Source organism: Podarcis muralis, chromosome 4, assembly GCF_964188315.1.
Source record: "Podarcis muralis chromosome 4, rPodMur119.hap1.1, whole genome shotgun sequence".
NCBI classification, from domain to species: Eukaryota; Metazoa; Chordata; class Lepidosauria; order Squamata; family Lacertidae; genus Podarcis; species Podarcis muralis.
In genome coordinates, this window is record NC_135658.1 from 42,069,425 (window position 1) to 42,089,773 (window position 20,349).

The 20,349-nt window shown below is 44.7% G+C and overlaps 1 protein-coding gene across 2 annotated transcripts in view; it reads left to right on the forward strand.

Moving 5' to 3' along the window:
• The first annotated feature begins 2,749 nt into the window (after positions 1-2,749).
• Positions 2,750-20,349, forward strand: part of PTGFRN (prostaglandin F2 receptor inhibitor) — a 77,735-nt gene continuing 60,135 nt past the window's right edge. The window contains exon 1 of one of the 2 annotated variants that reach the window (XM_028726869.2): positions 2,750-3,112. In XM_028726869.2, coding sequence (XP_028582702.2) covers positions 3,058-3,112 — 55 coding nt within the window. In that variant the 5' untranslated portion in view covers positions 2,750-3,057. The remainder of the gene's footprint in view (positions 3,113-20,349) is intronic. The other variant, XM_028726868.2, reaches the window with a different exon arrangement.

Consider the following 20,349-nt stretch of genomic DNA (forward strand, 5'->3'; position numbering starts at 1 on the left):
CAAGATGAACTTTAACAGGGAGAAATGTAAAGTATTGCACTTGGGCAAAAAAAATGAGAGGCACAAATACAAGATGGGTGACACCTGGCTTGAGAGCAGTACATGTGAAAAGGATCTAGGAGTCTTGGTTGACCACAAACTTGACATGAGCCAACAGTGTGACGCGGCAGCTAAAAAAGCCAATGCAATTCTGGGCTGCATCAATAGGAGTATAGCATCTAGATCAAGGGAAGTAATAGTGCCACTGTATTCTGCTCTGGTCAGACCTCACCTGGAGTACTGTGTCCAGTTCTGGGCACCACAGTTCAAGAAGGACACTGACAAACTGGAATGTGTCCAGAGGAGGGCAACCAAAATGGTCAAAGGCCTGGAAACGATGCCTTATGAGGAACGGCTAAGGGAGCTGGGCATGTTTAGCCTGGAGAAGAGGAGGTTAAGGGGTGAGATGATAGCCATGTTCAAATATATAAAAGGATGTCACATAGAGGAGGGAGAAAGGTTGTTTTCTGCTGCTCCAGAGAAGCGGACACGGAGCAATGGATCCAAACTACAAGAAAGAAGATTCCACCTAAACATTAGGAAGAACTTCCTGACAGTAAGAGCTGTTCGACAGTGGAATTTGCTGCCAAGGAGTGTGGTGGAGTCTCCTTCTTTGGAGGTCTTTAAGCAGAGGCTTGACAACCATATGTCAGGAGTGCTCTGATGGTGTTTCCTGCTTGGCAGGGGGTTGGACTCGATGGCCCTTGTGGTCTCTTCCAACTCTATGATTCTATGATTCTATGGAAGGCTTAGAGGCCACACTAGTAAAGAAACTAGACAATAACTTTATTGTCTCTGTCCAAAGAACAACATTGGGATCCTCCTGATTCCACCCATATACAGTCATACCTTGGGTTGAATATGCTTCAGGTTGAGCGTTTTTGGGTTGCGCTCCGTGGCAACTGGGAAGTAATGGAGCACGTTACTTCTGGGTTTCACCGCTCGCGCATGCGCAGATGCTCAAAATGACTTCACACGCATGCGCGGAAGTGGCAAATCGTGACTCACGCACGTGCAGGTGCGGGTTGCATTCGCTTCAGGATGCCAGCGGGACTCTGGAACGGATCCCGTTTGCATCCAGAGGTATCACTGTACTGTATATCAAAGTCTAGTGCCACCTACTGACTTCACTGTATAATTACACTATCCACACTTAACCAGCAACGAATGGTTGGCATTGAATTCCAATGTAGGAATTAAACAGAAATGGGGACAAGATAGAACTTCTCAGCATTCCTGGCCGCTGGTGACCATGGGAGAGAATAGCAGTAACCCAGCACCACCTAATAAGACGACCAGTCCCATCTTTCCAGATCATAACCCAGGAAGCTAACCCAGAAGAATACTGTGTATCTGTGTATCTGAAGAAGTGTGCATGCACACGAAAGCTCATACCAAGAACTAACTTGGTTGGTCTTTAAGGTGCTACTGGAAGGAATTTTTTTTGTTTTGCCAGAAGAATACTATAAGGGATATCATAAAGCACCACTGAAATATTGTGAGGCATGTTTGTGATTTGAGGAAAGGATTGCATTTAAAAATCGAAGATGTTTCTTGCATCCCGGGAGGCCACTTTGGTGCTACTAACGCAGCGGTTTGACTTCACCCCCGGAGGCGCACTCCATTGTCTCTCGGGACTGAAGGATGCCAACACCTATGTGATCAAGGTCCCCCCCCCCCTTTTCCCTGATAGGTGAATGTCTTGCTGTGAAGAAATCAGTTTTATTGTTTTCCGTCTTCCATCGCCAAGGGAAGGGATTTAAAGCCGTTAGAGCGAAAGGTGCGGAGGACCTTTCGCCGTTCTTGCTGCGACTGGGAAGCAGGTGGCGCCGAGAAACCTCCCTTTCTCAAGTGGGAAGTGCTTCCCGTGGAGTCTGCCTCTCTGACCAGTAATCCCCAGCGTGTCCTATAATCCCATATTGCCCAAACACGGCCCCTGAAGCGGAGAAGCGGGGGGGGGGGGGCACTCGTGCGCCCAAAGACGTCCCCCATCTCCCATCGGACTTCCTTTCCCCTACATTTCAACTGAATTTACTTTGCAAACGAGCGTGCGTACGGAGCCACCCACCTAACCCACGTTTCTTGGGAGCAGTCAGTCTGACTCCGGAGTCAGAATACTTTAGGATTGCGCTGCGAGCCATAAAGCCCTCCGCGCGACGCTGACAGCCGAGACAGGACCCTTCGCCTCTCTCACTTCCAACGTGTGGGACTATTTCGGGCTACTCGATTTTGAGCCTCTTTGCGTGCTTTATCCGCCTGAGCGGCCAACTTCCTTCCTTCCTCCCCGCCTTCTTTCTTCTTCCCGCCTGGTTTGAAGGGCTTCGCTTTCTAGTTGCCGGCACTTTGTTCCCCCTTTCGGGATCCCAGCGCCGAGACGGAGAGTGGAAGGGGCGGGATTTGGCGGCGAGCGCCGCGCACCGGCCGAGAGCGCGCGCCGGGTGCGGGGCGTGCCGAGCGAGGTGCGGAGGTTGCTTGCTTGTTCAATGCAATGGAACTAGTGGATGGCTTCCCTCGGCCGGGCTGAGGCGGCGCGGGGAATCCCTCGGCAGCGCCGTCGGAGGACAAGCCGCTGCTGCCGGCTGGCGGGGAGCGCAGCCGCTTCACCTCCTCCTCCTCCTCCTCCTCCCCTTTAAGGGGGTGGGGGCCGGGCCGGCCTTCCCTCGGCACCTGTGGGAGGGGGAGCGGGGCGGGGGCAGGGAAAGTTTGTCCCTGTGGTTGGCTGCGCGGCCGGGCTGAGGAGGGGGACGGCGGCGACGGCGGAGACTGAGGCGGGCGGCTCCCTCGCTCCTGCCGGCTCCCAGGGCAAGCCAGCCAGCCAGCCAGCCAGCGGGGAAGAGGCGGGCGAGGGCTGCTCGCTGCTCTGCCTCGCGCTCGGGTTATTATTGCTTTGTGGCCCCAACCCCTGTTGGAGGCTCCGCTTTAGCTGAGGGGCTGCTGGCTCGCTGACCGACTTGGGGGGCTCCGGCTGGCTGGCTCTCGGCGCGCTTCTTGCCCGCCCCCAATTCTGGACGCAGAGGCATGGGGCACCGAGGGGAGGACGCGCCCCTGCTGCTGCTTCTCCTGTCGCTATTCGGTGAGTCCTTGGAACCTGGGGAGAGAGCGGGGTGGGTGGGAAAAAGAGGGGTGGGATGTGCGAGTGGGGGTGGGGGGCGAGAGCAAGGGAGGGAGACACTAGTCGACGTAAGGGCGATGTTAGCGCGACTCGGGTGGTGGGGATCCTGACCTGACCTGGCTTGGCTTTTGGATACGCGGCGTTCCTTATTCGCATGTAGCTCTGTTGCGGGATATGAGCAGTTCCTGGTTTTTTTTTGGGGGGGGGTGGTTCTCTTTGTCTTTTTAAAAATCAAATAATCAAGGGTTGAACTGTAGGGTTGTTTGCTCGAGAGCCATGTTGTGACCCTTTGTAGCCTGGAAAAATATACCCGCGCAAGTTGTTAGTGGAAGAAGGCACTCTGCCCATGCTTGGAGGTCTTTCTCTCCCCCCCCCCCCCCGCCTGTGCAGGACCCAGCTCTCCAGTGAAGCGACCCGGCACACTTTTAGAGTCCCAAGTGATTTCTCTGACTGGAGGAGGCAGCCCTACTCCGTGACCGAAAATGAGACCCACCCCCAGTGCCATATTCCTCTTATGTCCTCAAAAAACATTAATGCAGCTTTAATCTCCACTTTATAAGCGGGTGTTAAAAGACTGGAAACAGATCCACTCTTGTATTCTTCTTCATCTCTCTGTCATAGCAGAGGTAACTAAACTCTGTGTCTAATTCCTTCCTTAATGTAGCGGGAGGTCTAGCTTTCTGTCTAGTCTTCTCATGAATAGAGAATGGTCACCTTTGGGGGGATAGGATGGCTGGCTTTAGCGGCTGCCCTTTAAGGTGTGAGTTCATTAAATCATTGTGAACTTCTCTGTCTAAAGATTTGGTACTTTTAAGTACCTTTGGGGGAAAGGCGTCTTCTTACATTGTTCATATACGGTGCTTAGATTAAACCTTTCACAGTTTCCGTCAGTATATTTTATTCACTTCTTTCACTTTGGAAGTTGCCATGCCAGTGCGTCCAGCAGTTGATTTCACTTCCTAGTTCTTTCTATGACACCTAGTTTAATGGAAACATGCTTCTGCTGAAATTTGCCCACATAGCTTTGCAGCATTAAAGAACTAGCATTAAAGAGTTTTGCATGCATTGGGTGTGTGTGTGTGTGTGCTCTGGTATTCAGAGGTGTTCTGGTGTTCAGAAGTGCTCTGGCGCTAATTTTAGTGTTGTTAATTTGAGTTCTGAATATACCATACTAATTAATGCATGGCACATCTATAATTGCTAAAAGTTTGTAGACACTCTGGAACAGCTGCCCTGGTGTGTTTTCCGGTGCTAGACTAGGAGTGTTCCATACTTGGCTTTTGGGCTCTAGTGTTTGGAGCACTTCAGAACAACACATTTTAAAATAAGAACCATGTGTGTGAGAGTGAAAAAACCTAGAAAATATAGAATGTAGAGGGATTTTTAAATGAGACTGCTAGTGCATCACAGCTTAAAGAAAAGATATTTCAGAGCTTCTGTAATTAACCTATAAGATATTGGTTATACAACGCAGTAAAGTTTTATAGAAAAGCTTCAGTGTTTAACATGTCAAGATTTACAATAATTTTATTGGCTTAAGCAGAGGGTAATGGGAATGCAGGCCTTGGGGTGCATAATGGAAGAACCATTTCTCTTAAGGATTATTCATTATCTAAAATCATTTCTTCAGTACTTAGATCTTCATCAAATCTGAAGTTCTTGGTATTTTCATATGCAAAATATTGGATTTATTATAATTTGGACACACCATGTTTCATGTCTCCGTCCTCCTCCTCTAAGATGAAATGAATGGTTTAAATAATTCCTTAACTTAAAATATTTAGTGGACCTGGAGTTCATGTCCGTTTAGTTCAAAAAAGACAGATCTGCCCTTCATGGCCTAGGGCGGTGTACACGTACTAGTTTTGTGGCAGACTTGCTTGTTGACCCAAGTTTGTCCAAATAAAATAAAAAGTAATGGTGTTGAACCCAATGGTTTGTTGCCTTTTTAGAGAAAAGGGGCCACATGGATGCATATCTGAGTGCTAAACTTACTTCCTATTAGTTTATTTCCCCCTCCCCATTTCACTCCCCCAGCTGGCCTCCAATAGTGGAAGTGAGAGGGGCTGTGTGAGACTCACAAGGCAGAGGTGGTAGAGGGAAGAGACTACAGACAGGTAAATTGCAGGTATAGGAAGGTTCATTCTTGCTTAATCTCTTGATCTAAAGATAAGACTAGTCCTGATGTGAACAGACCTGGATGTCATCACATATAGTGTGATAATAAAAATGCTAGTTCCAACATTCAGTTGTGCATGTGGTACTGTCCAGTAGAGACGTAGGTGGCGCTGTGGTCTAAACCACTGAGCCTCTTGGGCCTGCTGATCAGAAGGTCAGCGGTTCAAATCCACGCGACGGGGTGAGCTCCCAGCTTCTGCCAACCTAGCAGTTTGAAAGCACACCAGTGCAAGTAGATAAATAGGTATCACTGTGGCAGGAAGGTAAACAGCATTTCCGTGCGCTCTGGTTTCCATCACAGTGTTCCTTTGTGCCAGAAGCGGTTTAGTCATGCTGGCCACATAACCCGGAAAGCTGTCTGTGGACAAATGCCTGCTCCCTCGGCCTGAAAGTGAGATGAGCACCGCAACCCCATAGTCACCTTTGACTGGACTTAACCGTCCAAGGGTCCTTTGCTCTCTTTTTTTTTTTACCTTTTCACTGCCCACAATGCTGATGGAAGATCGATTGTTTTAAAGTGCCCTTGTGTTAAAGTTGGCTACAGAGAGAAGGCTGTAGAGAAGGATTTTTAAAATTCTTTCTCTCATTTTTGCATGATTCTACAGTGGTAATGAAAGGCAAGTTTGTTGGGAGTTTGATGCTGTCTCCCTCATATGAGTGAATAGTGTACAGGCAACCTGCCATTTATGCACATTCAATTATGTGCGTGACCGTGCATGCATGCATTGTGCCGAACCTGAAAGTGAAAGTCACCAAAATGTCACAAAAAGGGGTAGGGCAGGGGCGGAACAGGGTGTTTGTAGGTTTTTCTTGTGGTGTTTCAAAAATACACAATTTCACTGATGCATGCAGTGCCTCGGAACACGTGTAAATGGGAGGTTGCCTGTATCAGAAAATGTCAAGCATATTTAGTTAGGCCTTGTGTCTATGAAGGTTGAAGTTTAGGGAAATAATTTGCTGATATATTTGGAGAGGTTTGGTATGGCATGTATAGGGGACATGACCAAAGGTCTTTCCTGCTATCAGGGTAATTACCTACCGTAGTTATATATTTACCAAACCAAGTAAGTGTACAAGGAAACGCGTTGCTATTTCTGCCTTCAACAGAGCGTGTCTTCTAACTATGGTTTCATAGGGAAACAGCTGAGGTACATGTCTTGGGAAGGTGGCTGAACCTGCTGATGGCATGTGGCATTGCATTCTGAGCATGAGCGCTTCAGTCTTTAGTTTACCTTTTAACAGCATGAGAACTGCAAGAAAAAGATTAAATACCCACAAGTAGGTCTGTTTTGCCAAACCACGTGGAAAGCCACCTTGCAAGTTCTTATGCAAGTTGTGTGTATTTGATCTGTAACCTGAGCAAATGTCAGCCTTTCCAGTCCTAATTAAGATAACTGTTCCATTTAATTAAAAAACTGCTTCTTTCTTTTGGTGGGAAAGGGCTTGAGGGAAAGCAGGTGACTCATGTTGTACCACAGCAAGAACATTCCCAATCAACATTCAAAATCCCCAGGTAATCAATATTTGTCTTCCATGCCTCAGAAGTTCTTGCATTGCTTTTTCTGTCTAATCTCCAGTTCCTGGCTAGCATTAGGGATCTTTCAGAGAGCTTCATTTCATGTCCATTGTTTGCAATGGCTTGCATTTCCAGCTGTTTGATTTCTTTGATGCTACAACAGTTAGTAATTTGAATCAAGGTTTAATTCAAAACCCTGCAGTTAAAGGCTTCCAGTAATTAGTTGCTTGTCTGCTTGTAATCATGAACCTCATGAAACAGTGTTCTTTGCAATGCAATTATGGTAAAAAGTCAAAGCAAGAGAGAGTGTAAAGGGCTTTGCCCATTAGATATGCTATTTCACTGATCAATACTAGAAATGAGTATGCAGAGGAAAGATATGGGGAAGTCCTGATGCTTGAAAGGATTAAAGGGTGAAATTAATATGTGCTGAGTTACCTGTTCTTTTCCAACTGCCAGCAACCTGATATTACATTTTCCTCATTCCTCTGTGGTAAAGAATAAAAACAATTCTGCTCTGTCATCCAGCACTTTTAAGAGTAGGGTTTGCCCAACTTGGTATGAAAAGAGAGAGTTCCAGTGTAGCTTTGCTTCACTGAGATCAACCACTTTTTGTATGCTCTTGCTCTTCTCCTCTGTTCCTAAATTTCAGAAGAATTTAAGGCTCTGCAAAGTGATTGCATCCAGGTGGATGGTGCAGATATTTTTCACACTAATTATTTCCCATTATTGACCATTGCTGTTGTGGGCCTCCATCTGTCTCAAGAGGGAATGGAGTATGCCTCCAGGGGTAGAGTCAAACCACTGTGTTAGCAGCACCGATGTGATCTCCCTGGGGTGCAAGCCTAGGCAGGGTGTATGGAGGTCCTGGGCTACCCAGACAACAATACCCTCTTTCTTGGCCACTCTGATGTGCGGAGAGCAGAGCAACATGTTTGGCACCAGCTTGGCTGCAGGGGTTGCCAGAAGGAGATGTACAAGGTGCTGTCCAACCACTTTAGGGACTCAGCTCGGGATTTGTGTAGCCTTTTCTTCTCCTGAAATATCTCGCAAGCCAGCAGAGGTTTAGGATAAGAGTTTTCCTTCTCCTAGATAGGCTGTCTTCCCAGGTTGATGAACCCCATCAGCCCCTCACTTCCCTCTATAGCACATGCAGAAACTGCCCCCTTGGCCATTGCACCCATTATTGCTTTTGTCTGCTCAGTCTGCTGGAGCTTGTCTTCACATGCAGGGGAAGTTTCTAACTCGCAGAGGGTTTGAAACCTATCAGCTGCCCATCAGTTAGCCAGCTGAAACCATTTCCTGGGGTGTGGCCACTGTTGCATGCTGACAGCTTCTAGGAGCCCCATCTGAGAGCTGAGCACAGTGTGGGGACCCAAAGTGAACAGACTACTTCAGAAGGAGCATGACATGTCCCCCACCAGAAGTACTACCCCTCCCCTAACTTCCCAAACACAGGTGAAATCCATACTTCAGATAAATTGATGTAGTCCCTTCTTGCTACTTGTAACAACTGTCTGAGCAGAATACACACGGGATTTCTGTTTTGATATTTAAAATATATATAAATCGAGGCTGCAAATTATAGAATTTATTTATGCACATGAAGCAGATAAAATAGTCCTATCTCATTTGAGCAACAAATACACTTTTGACTGTACAGTTCACAAGATGAGCTTGAATACTAAGAACGTAGAGAGAATTGTTGGTGGCTGACTGCTGTCTATGGTGCCACTTTTGGATACTGTTTACTATTCTGAAGCATTCAAGAAAAGAATGCCTACAAATTTGTAGAGTGATTAACGTGTTTTAGACTCCTTTTTCTGGACTGTGTTGTAGATGGTTGGACATGATGGAGGTTTACAAAATTGTGTTGGCAAGATGATGGATAGTGTTCTTTCTCTATTCTGTAACCTTGGGGTTGCCAGTTGAAGTTGAATTGAAACACTTGCCAAAAGTACTTCTACGAGTATTTAACAAAATACGTTTTCTCCCATGAGATGCAGCAATGGCTACTAGCTTACATGGCTTTAGAAAATTAAACACATTTATGAAGGATTGGCCTCTTAATGCATGTTAGCCTTGAGAGGGTGTGTGCTTCTTTGAGTATTAGATGCTGGTGCAAGCAAGAGAAGACAATTATCTCCATTCCCTGTCTGTGAGTTTCTGGAGATATATAGCTCACCAGTATTGGAGGTAGTGGAATTTTGGTCTCAAAGGAATTTTGGTCTCATCTAGTAAGACAGCTTCTTATGGAAAAGTATTCATTCATTCATTCATTCATTCATTCATTCATTCATAAAATGTATCCACTGCTTGATTGTAAAAATCAACCACCACCACATCAAAGTGGTTTGCAAAAAGTACTTGGAACTCCCACAGAGGGGGAAAAATTCTTAATTTAGCAGTATATAATTTTCTGTATTTTCTATATCCTTGTTGATATCATCGTTTGTCTTAAACACTATCTTTGCTGAGCCCTTGTGGGTTCAGTTGATTATTGATTTAAATTAAATAAAATGCCAGTGTGACTCCATGCTAGTATCTCCAAGGACACAGTGCCCTTAATAGTTTCATATTGCTATAGTGAAAGCAGCTGAGGCAGTTTGTTAAATAAGAAGTTGGGAAAATGCTAATGAATGAGAAATGATGGATATAGATGTGGAGAGCATATCTCTTCTAAAACTATGTATTGGAACAAAGACTCATGCAAAACATAGACAAGTCTAAAGCTAACAAAATATTATTTAATTTCCCAAAATTCATGAAATATGAAAACCAAAGATATTAAACAACTTTTATGCACATCTGGCAAGTGAAGAACTGATCAAAAATGTGTTGCGGATATAGGATGCAAAGTGCTAATAATCAAGGAAAGCAGAAGGAAAGTGTGTGAGAGGGGAAGATATTTGATGGAGAATGTACTAGGTTTAATTATAATCAATGGATTTACTTACACTATTGGTTCACTCAATACTAAGTTGAAACTGAATTTTGTCTTTGACCTTCTCACAGTGCCTATGCTGAAAACATCTGAAAATCTAAAGAGGATCACATTTCTCTGATAATACTTGGCTTGCTGCATGAAATTTAGCACCCTTGTGTCTGGGGGGAGAAATGCCACTCTGTGCATTGCCATCAATGTTGTGATCTGGGACTTGAACTAGTCTGACCATGTACTCTCACTTTTACTCTTCTTGATGCATGTTTTAATATTCATTGTGGACTTGTGGTGCAAAAGGAAATTAACCTGTGCGTTGTCCACCTGATCTGTGTATTGGGTTTCTTTTCTTGTGCTTGTTGCTCATTTGCACAATCTGCAACATTAACTGGCCCTGTACTGTTTCAGTAAAGTGGGAGGTTTTAATAATGTGTTTCTCCATGGAAGAATCTTCGTAATTTGGAGAAAAAATGAGGAATACTATACAGGAAGGCAAGAGTAAAACTGCTCATGTTTCTGGGATGGCGTAAGGTGGAGTCCACTAAATCTTGGGTGGGCTTTTTGGCGTAAGTTATTGCATGAATATAGCTGTTCTTATGTTTTGGCAGCAGATAAAGGATAGATTTCCCAATACAAATGAACTTCAGGTTCTGTGAATCATTGAAGCTCAGGTTTGATTTACAGTTTACTGCAATGTTAGACACTTTTATAAAATGAAAATGGTATTGCGAGTGAGTCTAAAGAGATTGCATAGTTCTTTAGAGCTGAGAATGAGGAAATAATTGAGAGCTGCTTGTTTGAACAGGGAATGCTATCTTGGAGGTGTGAATCTGCGCTGAAATGCAGTAAATGGCCAGGATGGGCTGACGGTTCTAATTTTGGGGTTTGCACAGTCAGCTTTGTAGTAGGACTCTGTGATCACAACACAGTGCTGAGTTTCCACGAACAGAAAATTAATATTTTGTGGTGGTTTATCACATTTTAAAAGTAAACGTACTCTAAAGGTAGACTTCTCTGAGGCAAAGTAAATGGGCTGCAATGTAGGGTAGAGTTTGAAAGATGACAAGCCAGGTTATTCAGCCACTATTGACACACTTGACAGGCATGTGACTCTAAACATGTCTGACTACTACTTAGTTGGTGCTCAAGGAATAAGCTCTTGTTGAAGCTGAGTATTTGTGGGGATGCTCAAATGGTGTGGTAGGAGAAACTCATCCTATTGCAATCTTGGTCCTGCTCTACCAGGTGGCAATTTGCCAGATACTGGTTATGATACAACACAAACCAAAACAAAGGAGTTAAACGTGTAACTGGGATTGTTATTACTGGGTAGAGGAGTGCCCTTGCAAGGTGCTTGGGGAGCAATGGATGCAAGTCAGCTTTACATGGGAGGTGGGGGGAAGATGCCACCAGAGTCTTTGGCATTAGTGACTTAGCCTTCCTGAACAGGAAGAACAATGCCTCTGCTATCTTTCCTGAAGCAGTTCTGGGGTAATATGTGTGTGTGCAATAGGATTCTGCTGCTGCCTCTGTCTTCTAAGCCTCCTTTAGGAGACAGGTTCAAGAGAAGGAGTAACTGATGGATATACGAATGTCTAAAATGCCACTTAACCCCTTTTACTTCCTGAAGGATTTGGGGGGAGCAGGTAGCATGGTCAGGTTTGGGGAAATAGGCTAGCCTCCTCACTTCTTTTCTCTTTGAGACAATGGGAGGTGAACAGTTTGAGGAGGAAGAAGCAGATAAATGGTAGAGAAGTATTATTTGCCTGCCTGTCAAACTTGAGTTTTTGACTAGATCTTAATACTGAAGTATGCTCATAACTGGGAATGACAATTCTGTGCCATTGAAGGATTTATTGCTATGTGACATTCTTTCCATCCTCCTTCACCTGCACCTCTTCTGTTATTCTCTGCTTAGGCCACCTTTAGAAACTTTTGCTGCTGCAGTCCAGTCCAGTAGTGTATGTTCTTTGAGAGCTGTGCTTAAGAGGACCATCTCAATTAAACGCCCTTTTTATATATGTCAGCAGTCCCAACTTCTGACCCTTTATGTAAGCATAAACGTAGCGTGAGAGTTGACAGATCCAGGTGGAACAATTCCTGTTATCTCAGTAGGTGGAATTGCTGTTAACTGCGTATCCATAAGGACCCAGATGAACACTCTTCACATGAATATTTGCTGCGGATGGTTGAGACTGCTTGCGTAGAACAAAACTGTCATATGAACTGGTCCCAAAGGAGTGAACATTCTGTCTGAATTGCCATCATATGAGGCACTAACTTGCATATTTAAAATTGGTCTTGGTACTCTATTTATAACAGAAGTGCAAAACCTTTTGTTGTCACTGTCAAGGGCTGCAATATGTCAGGGTGTGCATGCCAGACATGGGTGTGGCAAAAGCCAGTAGTGGTCAAGCCAATCTCTTCTCTTCTCTTTTATCTGCCCCCTTTCTGGAATGTATCATTCCTACTCTTATATCTGGGGACGCGGGTGGCGCTGTGGGTTAAACCACAGAGCCTAGGACTTGCTGATCAGAAGGTCGGTGGTTTGAATCCCCGCAATGGGGTGAGCTCCCGTTGCTCGGTCCCTGCTCATGCCAACCCAGCAGTTCCAAAGCACGCCAAAAAGTGCAAGTAGATAAATAGGTACTGCTCTGGCGGGAAGGTAAACGGCGTTTCTGTGTGCTGCTCTGGTTCGCCAGAAGCGGCTTCGTCATGCTGGCCACATGACCCGGAAGCTGTCTGCAGACAAATGCTGGCTCCCTCGGTCAGTAAAGTGAGATGAGCACCACAACCCCAGAGTTGGTCACGACTGGACCTAATGGTCAGGTGTCCTTTTACCTTTACCTTACTCTTGCTAGAGTCCTGGGAGAGTGAGGGAGGTGGCCCTGCTGCTGTAACTAATGTTCTGGGTGGAGAATGCAAAGCAGAAGAGGGTCTATGTGGTGAAGAGGAAGACAAGAACCCCAAAATGGTGCAAAACACAGAATTAACCACAAACCTATACCTGCAAGCTTACAGTCTAAATGGAAACACGAAAAAGGGGGTAGGGAAAGCTAATGGAGAAAGAAAAGAACTGTTTTTTTTAAAAAAACATTTAAACTATTAAGAGTGTCAACAAGTAGATGGTGCTGAGTTTCTGGAGTCTTATTTTGAATTTACAACCTCTGTTTCAAAATCTGAATTGCATTCAAATTTCAAGACTTGAATCTGTATAGAGTACCTAAAACAAATTTTTCCTCAAAAAAAATTTGCAACTTGAAAGGCGATATTACGGTTTGTATCCATGTAACAGTTAGAGGAAAGCTGGTATTCCAGTAATCTGACTTAATGGTAGATTGCAGCAAGTGTTGACAAATGTTGTGTGCTCTCACTTCAGTTTTGCTCATGATAGCTTGCTTTGTAAACTTCTGTAATGGCAGGGACAGGACGGGGCAAGTGCAGGCATATCTCACTTGGATACAGCAAAGTATTATGCACAGTGGATGCTTAAGCATTTGGCTGGCATAAGGCCCATTAAGCTCAGTGAGGTGTGAGCTGGCAGAGCAGCTTCTGATAGCACTCTAAGGGCAAAATGGGGAGAGAGCATCAGTGGGATACTACTGCTGTTGTGTGTGTGTCAAGGACATTGCACTTTTGGTACATGGTTCTAAAGCAGTTCAGCCAAGAAACACCTTGGTTATCGAATGGCAAACCCGGAAGTAAGTGTTCCGGTTTGTGAACGTTTTTCAGAAGCTGAACTTCCGACACTGCTTCCACTTGAGTGCAGGAAGTTCTTGCAGCCAATCGGAAGCTGTGCCTTGGTTTTTGAACGGTTTTAGGAGTTGAACAGACTCCCGGAACGGATTAAGTTCAAGAACCAAGGTACCACTGTATTATGGAAGAAGGGGTGTTTACAAAGATCTCTTCTTTACCTTATCCATTGTCTCCCCCATATTTCCTCCAACACCATTAGAATATTCAAAGAGCTAAGAGGGGCAGGATTACTACACACCTTTTTACCCCAAGACAAGCCCAGGTGGCAGATGTAGTACCATTCCCCAGTTAACGTCAGTTGCTAATTAAGTAAATAACACTATTTTCTCCTCCTCCACTTGAGTGGGAGGGAATAGGAAGGGGAAAGGAAGAAAATTGGTAGCTCTCAGCTAAGTTCTTTTTTTTTTCTTGGGCAGTGGAAGACATCAAGAAAGGCAGGAAAGGTTGCACCTTGGTAATAACCAAGTGCACAGATGGGTGTGTGTACCTTCTTGCTACCCCAGGTCCTGGAAAGGCAACCTTCCTCTCTCTGTGTATTATGCCAATACATTTATTCAGCTAACCAACATCACAAAATGGGGCACAAGCTTTTGCGTTCTCCAGAACTCTGCATAAGGCCAGATGGTTAATGGTCCAAGGGGAAGAGAAAAATTGGCTGGTGTCCAAGCTATCCGAGTCTTGTAAACGTCTTACAAGGGAGGAGGTAGCAGACATTCAAATGAGGCTCTTTAGGTGCTGTGCAGGTTTCACCAAGGGCTTCTGGGAAGGACACATAATGGCAGATTCCCCATCTCTACTATTAACCATCCTTCATTGCGATGGTTAACTTTGCTCGGCATACCAGCAGTAACAACTATGGCTTGAGTCAAAACAGCTACTTCAGCTCTGGCAAGGAGTTTGGGCTAGTTTAATGGGATTTTTGGCTTGAAACAGCTGACCTCAATTCTAACTGCAAGCTGCTTTTGAACCTCCTCTCAGTTTTAAAAGCAATTTGCCATGCATCATCAGGTGGTTGCAGAGGTTGTGGTTAGGCCACGACTCCAAAGAACCATGCGGGTGATCGGAGGGAATTACAGAACGCCAACTCCGGTGTTGCGTTATATGGGATCTTTTGTTTCATTTGGCTGATGGTGCAGTTTTGCTTCAGAAAACGGTTATGTGAATTAAATATATGGTTGAGTAAATAAAGGGTGGCTTACTGCAGGCATACAGCTCCTCTGTGTCTATATATAGTACTCTTAGAAAGGACTCTAGTTTTTTAAGCTTCAGAAAGAAAGAAGTCTGTCATGGCTTTCAGTTGGAGCTCATGGTAAACAATTGCATTTCCTGACTATGATTTGACTTGTAGTTTGACTTGCAGTTTGAACTCTGTCTGCCATTATTAACTGGAGCGCTTCCCTAGATAGTCTTGGCAGAACTGTGAAACAAGTGGCTTTTATCAGTTCGTTCTGAGTTTTAAAAGGGGGAGTGGGTTCCAGGGAATCGCAACTGACAGAAGCAGCAAAGGTGTGATGCTAATTTTAAATTGTGTGCTGGCTTCCCATAACACACATTTTCTAATGCAATTGGGTTCGAGTGATTAGGAACACTTAGATGACTCCTGGTCTGTGTCATATTTTCTTCCTTCAGTTGAAGTGTAAGCAGTGTTAAGTGTGGGGATCTTGAGTAGAGAAGAGGTGAGGCAGAGGAGGTGAACACCCTATCCATTGTTAAAGGTAAAGGTAAAGGTACCCCTGCCCGTACGGGCCAGTCTTGACAGACTCTAGGGTTGTGCGCCCATCTCACTCAAGAGGCCGGGGGCCAGCACTGTCCGGAGACACTTCCGGGTCACGTGGCCAGCGTGACATCGCTGCTCTGGCAAGCCAGAGCCGCACACGGAAACGCCGTTTACCTTCCCGCTAGTAAGCGGTCCCTATTTATCTACTTGCACCCGGGGGGGTGCTTTCGAACTCCTAGGTTGGCAGGCGCTGGGACCGAGCAACGGGAGCGCACCCCGCCGCGGGGATTCAAACCGCCGACCTTTCGATCGGCAAGCCCTAGGCGCTGAGGCTTTTACCCACAGCGCCACCCACGTCCCATTGTTGGTCTGCTCCAAATCGATCTCTTTCATACAGCTTTAACTCCATGGAATTCAAAATCACCTTTGAAACGTGGGGTTAAAACTATGTGTGGCATTATGGGGGTGGACTTGGAGCAGGTAAAAGGAAAGGGTTAAGGATCTCCATTGCCACTCAAAATCCCGATCTTCAAGGTTGCCTTTCTTTTTTATAACGTTTGCCCTTAATGTTTACTTTAGCCCATTGGTCCCAGAGAAAACAGGATGCTCAATTCACCCCTTCCCCAATTTGCTTTTCTTTAAGAAAAGCACAGAAAGAAAAGCAAGTACCAGGGCTTTGCTGTGCATATTTGCTCATAACATGTTTCCCCAAATCATTTGGAAAACAGTGATTTTGCATTTTTGATTGGAAATTCTGTTACTGTTGGAGTGGGGGTTGGCAATTAATCATTGGTACTAAGGTAGCTTCTGTTGGCATGATCCTGTATAAATTCAGTGTCTTTATTTCTCACACGGATGAAGTTTGCATTCAAAATGTTGCACCTTATTCCAACAAAGGATGGCCCTTCCTTACGACAACACAGCAGATCTCCCTGCAGCTGCATAATGAGAATGATACACACCTGGCAACTCTATATGGAAGCACAGGCTATATGGGGTGTAGTACAGAGGCTTTTGTTTGCAGGGTCAGGCCTACAGCTGCTTTCTTGCTCTTAGCTTAGAAGCACTGCTGTTTAGCTCAAGATGACTAGGTGTGTTCACACTGTATAACTGCCAAATGGAGGGGGGGGAGGAATTATGCACCCCCTGTGTAAATAAATCTGCTGATTTCTATTAGCATTTTAATGTTCTTGTTTTGCTCTTCTGCTTTATTCTTTGTTCATTTTGTTCACTTTTGATGCAGTTTAACGAGCACTGTAGCACCTCCTGGAAGAGATGGGAAAATGAATTAAGCCTGCAGTTTAGTGCTAATCTCTTGATTTGAGTTCTGTTGTTCCACCTAGACATGTAAATGCACTAAGATTTTCTTAGTGGAAAGTAGCATGGTGGGCTCAACTTGAGAGATGAGCTGTAAATGGACCCGGCTGTTGAGAAGTGCAGGCCATCTGTTCTCTGTGAAATAAAACTTGCGTAAAGTTTCAGAGATCAGGCACTTGAGGACTGAGTCAGAAGAAAGTAGTCCCTGTTCACAAAGTGTTTGAAATATTGCTTTGCTTGTATTGTGATAATGGTCTTATTTATTAGTTTTGGGGACATTTATTAGCATAAATGGAAGAGTAGCGATTTTCTGAGAACTATAATTTAGGGTTGGCATGTGTTACTATAGTTTGCTTAGTAGAGTCTCTTAAGTAAAAGAAGTTTAATTTGATCTCATCCCTCTGTTCCATTTTGTCGAAGACTTATTTGAATAGGCTGCTTTATTTAAATGGATTGTAACACAATCTTACAAATGTCTACTCAGAGGTTGGCCTCACTGAGTTGAATGGGGCTTATTCACAGGTGAATATAATGAATGGATCTCCTAGCATGTTTACACGTGTATGCCTGAACCCATCTTTTACGTGCGTGTTCACGGAAGCACTGTATTACTTTGGGGGATAATAATGTATTTATACCCTGCCCATCTGGCTGGGTTTCCCAGCCACTCTGGGCATCTCCCAAGAGAATATTAAAAACACGATAAAACATCAAACATTAAAAACTTCCCTATACAGGGTTGTCTTCAGATGTCTTCTAAAAGTCAGATAGTTGTTTATTTCCTTGACATCTGATGGGAAGATGTTCCACAGAGTGGTGCAACTAGAGAGAAGGCCCTCTGCCTGGATGTTACTTGGAGGTGATTATGTACCGCATACAGTAATAGAAAAGGACTCAATTACTTTTAAAATACTAACGTTGTTTTGCTGGCTTGGTGGGAATTAGTAAATGCCAACAAATGCCAATACAAACATATATAGAATATATATTTACCCAAAATGGTGGACGGTTAATAAAATGGCTTTGTGGCTTGAAGTGTCAGTTCAGGGGGAGAAAATAGCAAGATGGTCCATTGCTACAAATTGCACAGGCAACCCAAACCCATTTAGCCTTGCCCATAAGCTTGAATGGTTTCTATCACAGAGACTGAGAGAGGTGGGGATATTGTCTTATATGAAATGAGATAAGCACTAGAGAGCCAAGCAGATTGCAGCGGAAGATACCTAAGTGCGCCAGGAAGAAAAATATTGAATACAAATGACTGCAGTTTGGGCTGGCATGAGGTTTCAGAGACAGCAAGATTAGGGCAATGAGAAAGAGATAGAAAGGAGATACTAATAATTGCTTGTCCTGATGAAGGGAAGCTGGTACCTTGTCATCCTCATCAGACGATGTCATCACACTCATCACTGCAAACAGATTTGTTGTAGTCTGCATGTGACATTATGTCTAGATAACTATCCCAGAAATTCTGACTATAGCCTGTTGTGAGTAGCTTATAAATTCTAGCTTAAATATTTGATAGGTCTTGTGGCAAGGATGACCTTTTAAATTCTTTATTCATAAGAATTAAAAATTCTTTCTCGGTGCTTTCACAACTTGAGCATACTGTAAAGCTAAACCTGATTAGTTTTGTAATATTGGAAAGTTCCACAAGATCAGTATCTTACTGGGAAGATCACCACTACACGAACTCAGTGCTTATGTGCATTCCATCTTTCTTAACCATATTCATCCAGTTTTTGTTCTGGAATGCATTCAGGCCTGATTGAGTGCTGATTCTGCCCCCCCCCCCGCCAAAGTTGGAGTTAATTATCATTGATGTGACCATGTTTTAAGGTTTATTTGTTATCTGCCTTGAGTTCCCTTTGACAAAAAATTTATAGGACATAAATTTTAAAAATGAACAATGCTATCAATATATGTAGCTTCAGAGCTTAAAATATAGGCCCTTAGACCCTGAAACAAGGTCTTTAAATTTGTGCAAGCACAAGTTCAAGACTCTGCATAAGAGAATGAAGGAAGGTTCTTGCCATAAATCAGCCTTGGAGATTAGAAAACCCATGGAGAGCTCTGACTGACATCATCCCTGACCATTGACCATGTAGGCTGGGGCTGGTGGGAGCTGGAATCCAGTAATGTTAAGAGAGTCCTGTGATGACTGCCCCTGAACTAGAATATTGCTACCTTTAACAAGGAGATATATCAAATGCAGAATAAATGCTTGCAGAATTAGCAGCAAATATCCAGCAAGCAAAAAGATGGGGAGATGGTTGGGTGAAGAGACCTGTTGCTGGCTTACAGATGTGATTGAAGAACACAAGGCACAAACTTCATAAGGTGTATACTTTGTGCTGGGCACCTGGGCACAGTAGTTGGAAGAAGCACTGGATTCTGACTTCATGGTATTTCTTTTGCTTTTATGACAGCTCTTATTGAACACTCTCTTTCCATGACATCTAAGCAAACTAGGGAGGCAAACGGCTTCTTCTTCTACTCAGTGGATTGTTTTTCCCAGAGTAACTTTTTGCTGGCTTTTTATGAAGTGCCTAGCAAAGAGCCATTTCGGGGAGTCTGTTTCAGGTCCTTCAGCACCAAGTGGCACTTTTACAGCACATTTATCTCTAGACGTTGAGAGCAAGCTTGCTGTCCTTGGCAAGGAAGAATCATACACATGGCATGATTAGAGAAGGGCTCGTCTCTTACTATTTTGCATGTTCGGTTTTGCAAACCAAAGAAGGAGCTAAACATAGTTAACAATAGTTATTGGGAAAGCACACTTTTCTAGAAGGGAACTAGGGAGGCAAACAACTACTGATTCTACACAGTGGATTCCCCCCCACCCAAGTAACTTTTTGCTGGCCCTGCAATGAGCCAATTTGCTATTAGGTCACAGGGAGTCTGTTTCAGGTCCTTCGTCACCAAGTGGCACTTTTAAAGCACATTTATCTCTAGATGTTGAGAGCAAGCTTGTTACCCTTGGCAAGGAAGAATCATACACGTGGCATGATTAGAGAAGAGCTCTTCTTTCTCTTACTAGTTTTGCATGATCAGTTTTGGAAACCAAAGGAGGAGCTAAACATAGTTACAAGTTATTGGAAGAGCACACTAATTCTAGATATTCTGGAAAATGTTCATGCATATTAGCCAGTGATATAGCATCTGCAGTCCCATCAACTCACCATAGTATATTTTAGGGCAGGGGTCTGCAACCTTTAAGACAAAAAGAGCCACTTGGACCCGTTTCCGAAGGGAAAAAAAACCAGGGAGCCGCAAAACCGGGAAGGTGACGTCGGGACGGTGCGTGACTAACGCACGCACCGCCCCCATGCAACGTCACAGCCAGTACAGCGCCCGCCACAGTGGGGAGTGTCGGGGCGCACAATGCGCCTCCTCCCCTCGCTAGTATCCACCCCGGAGCCGCGGCAAAGGTGTAAAAGAGCCACATGCGGCTCCGGAGCCGCGGGTTGCAGACCCCTGTTTTAGGGGTATGTAGGGGGGCATGGGGACACGGGTGGCACTGTGGTCTAAACCACAGAGCCTAGGGCTTGCCGATCAGAAGGCCTGTGGTTCGAATCCCCACGACGGGATGAGCTCCCGTTGCTCGGTCCCTGCTCCTGCCAACCTAGCAGTTTGAAAGCACATCAAAGTGCAAGTAGATAAATAGATACCGCTCCGGCGGGAAGGTAAACGGCGTTTCCGTGCGCTGCTCTGGTTTGCCAGAAGCGTCTTAGTCATGCTGGCCACATGGCCCGGAAGCTGTACACCGGCTC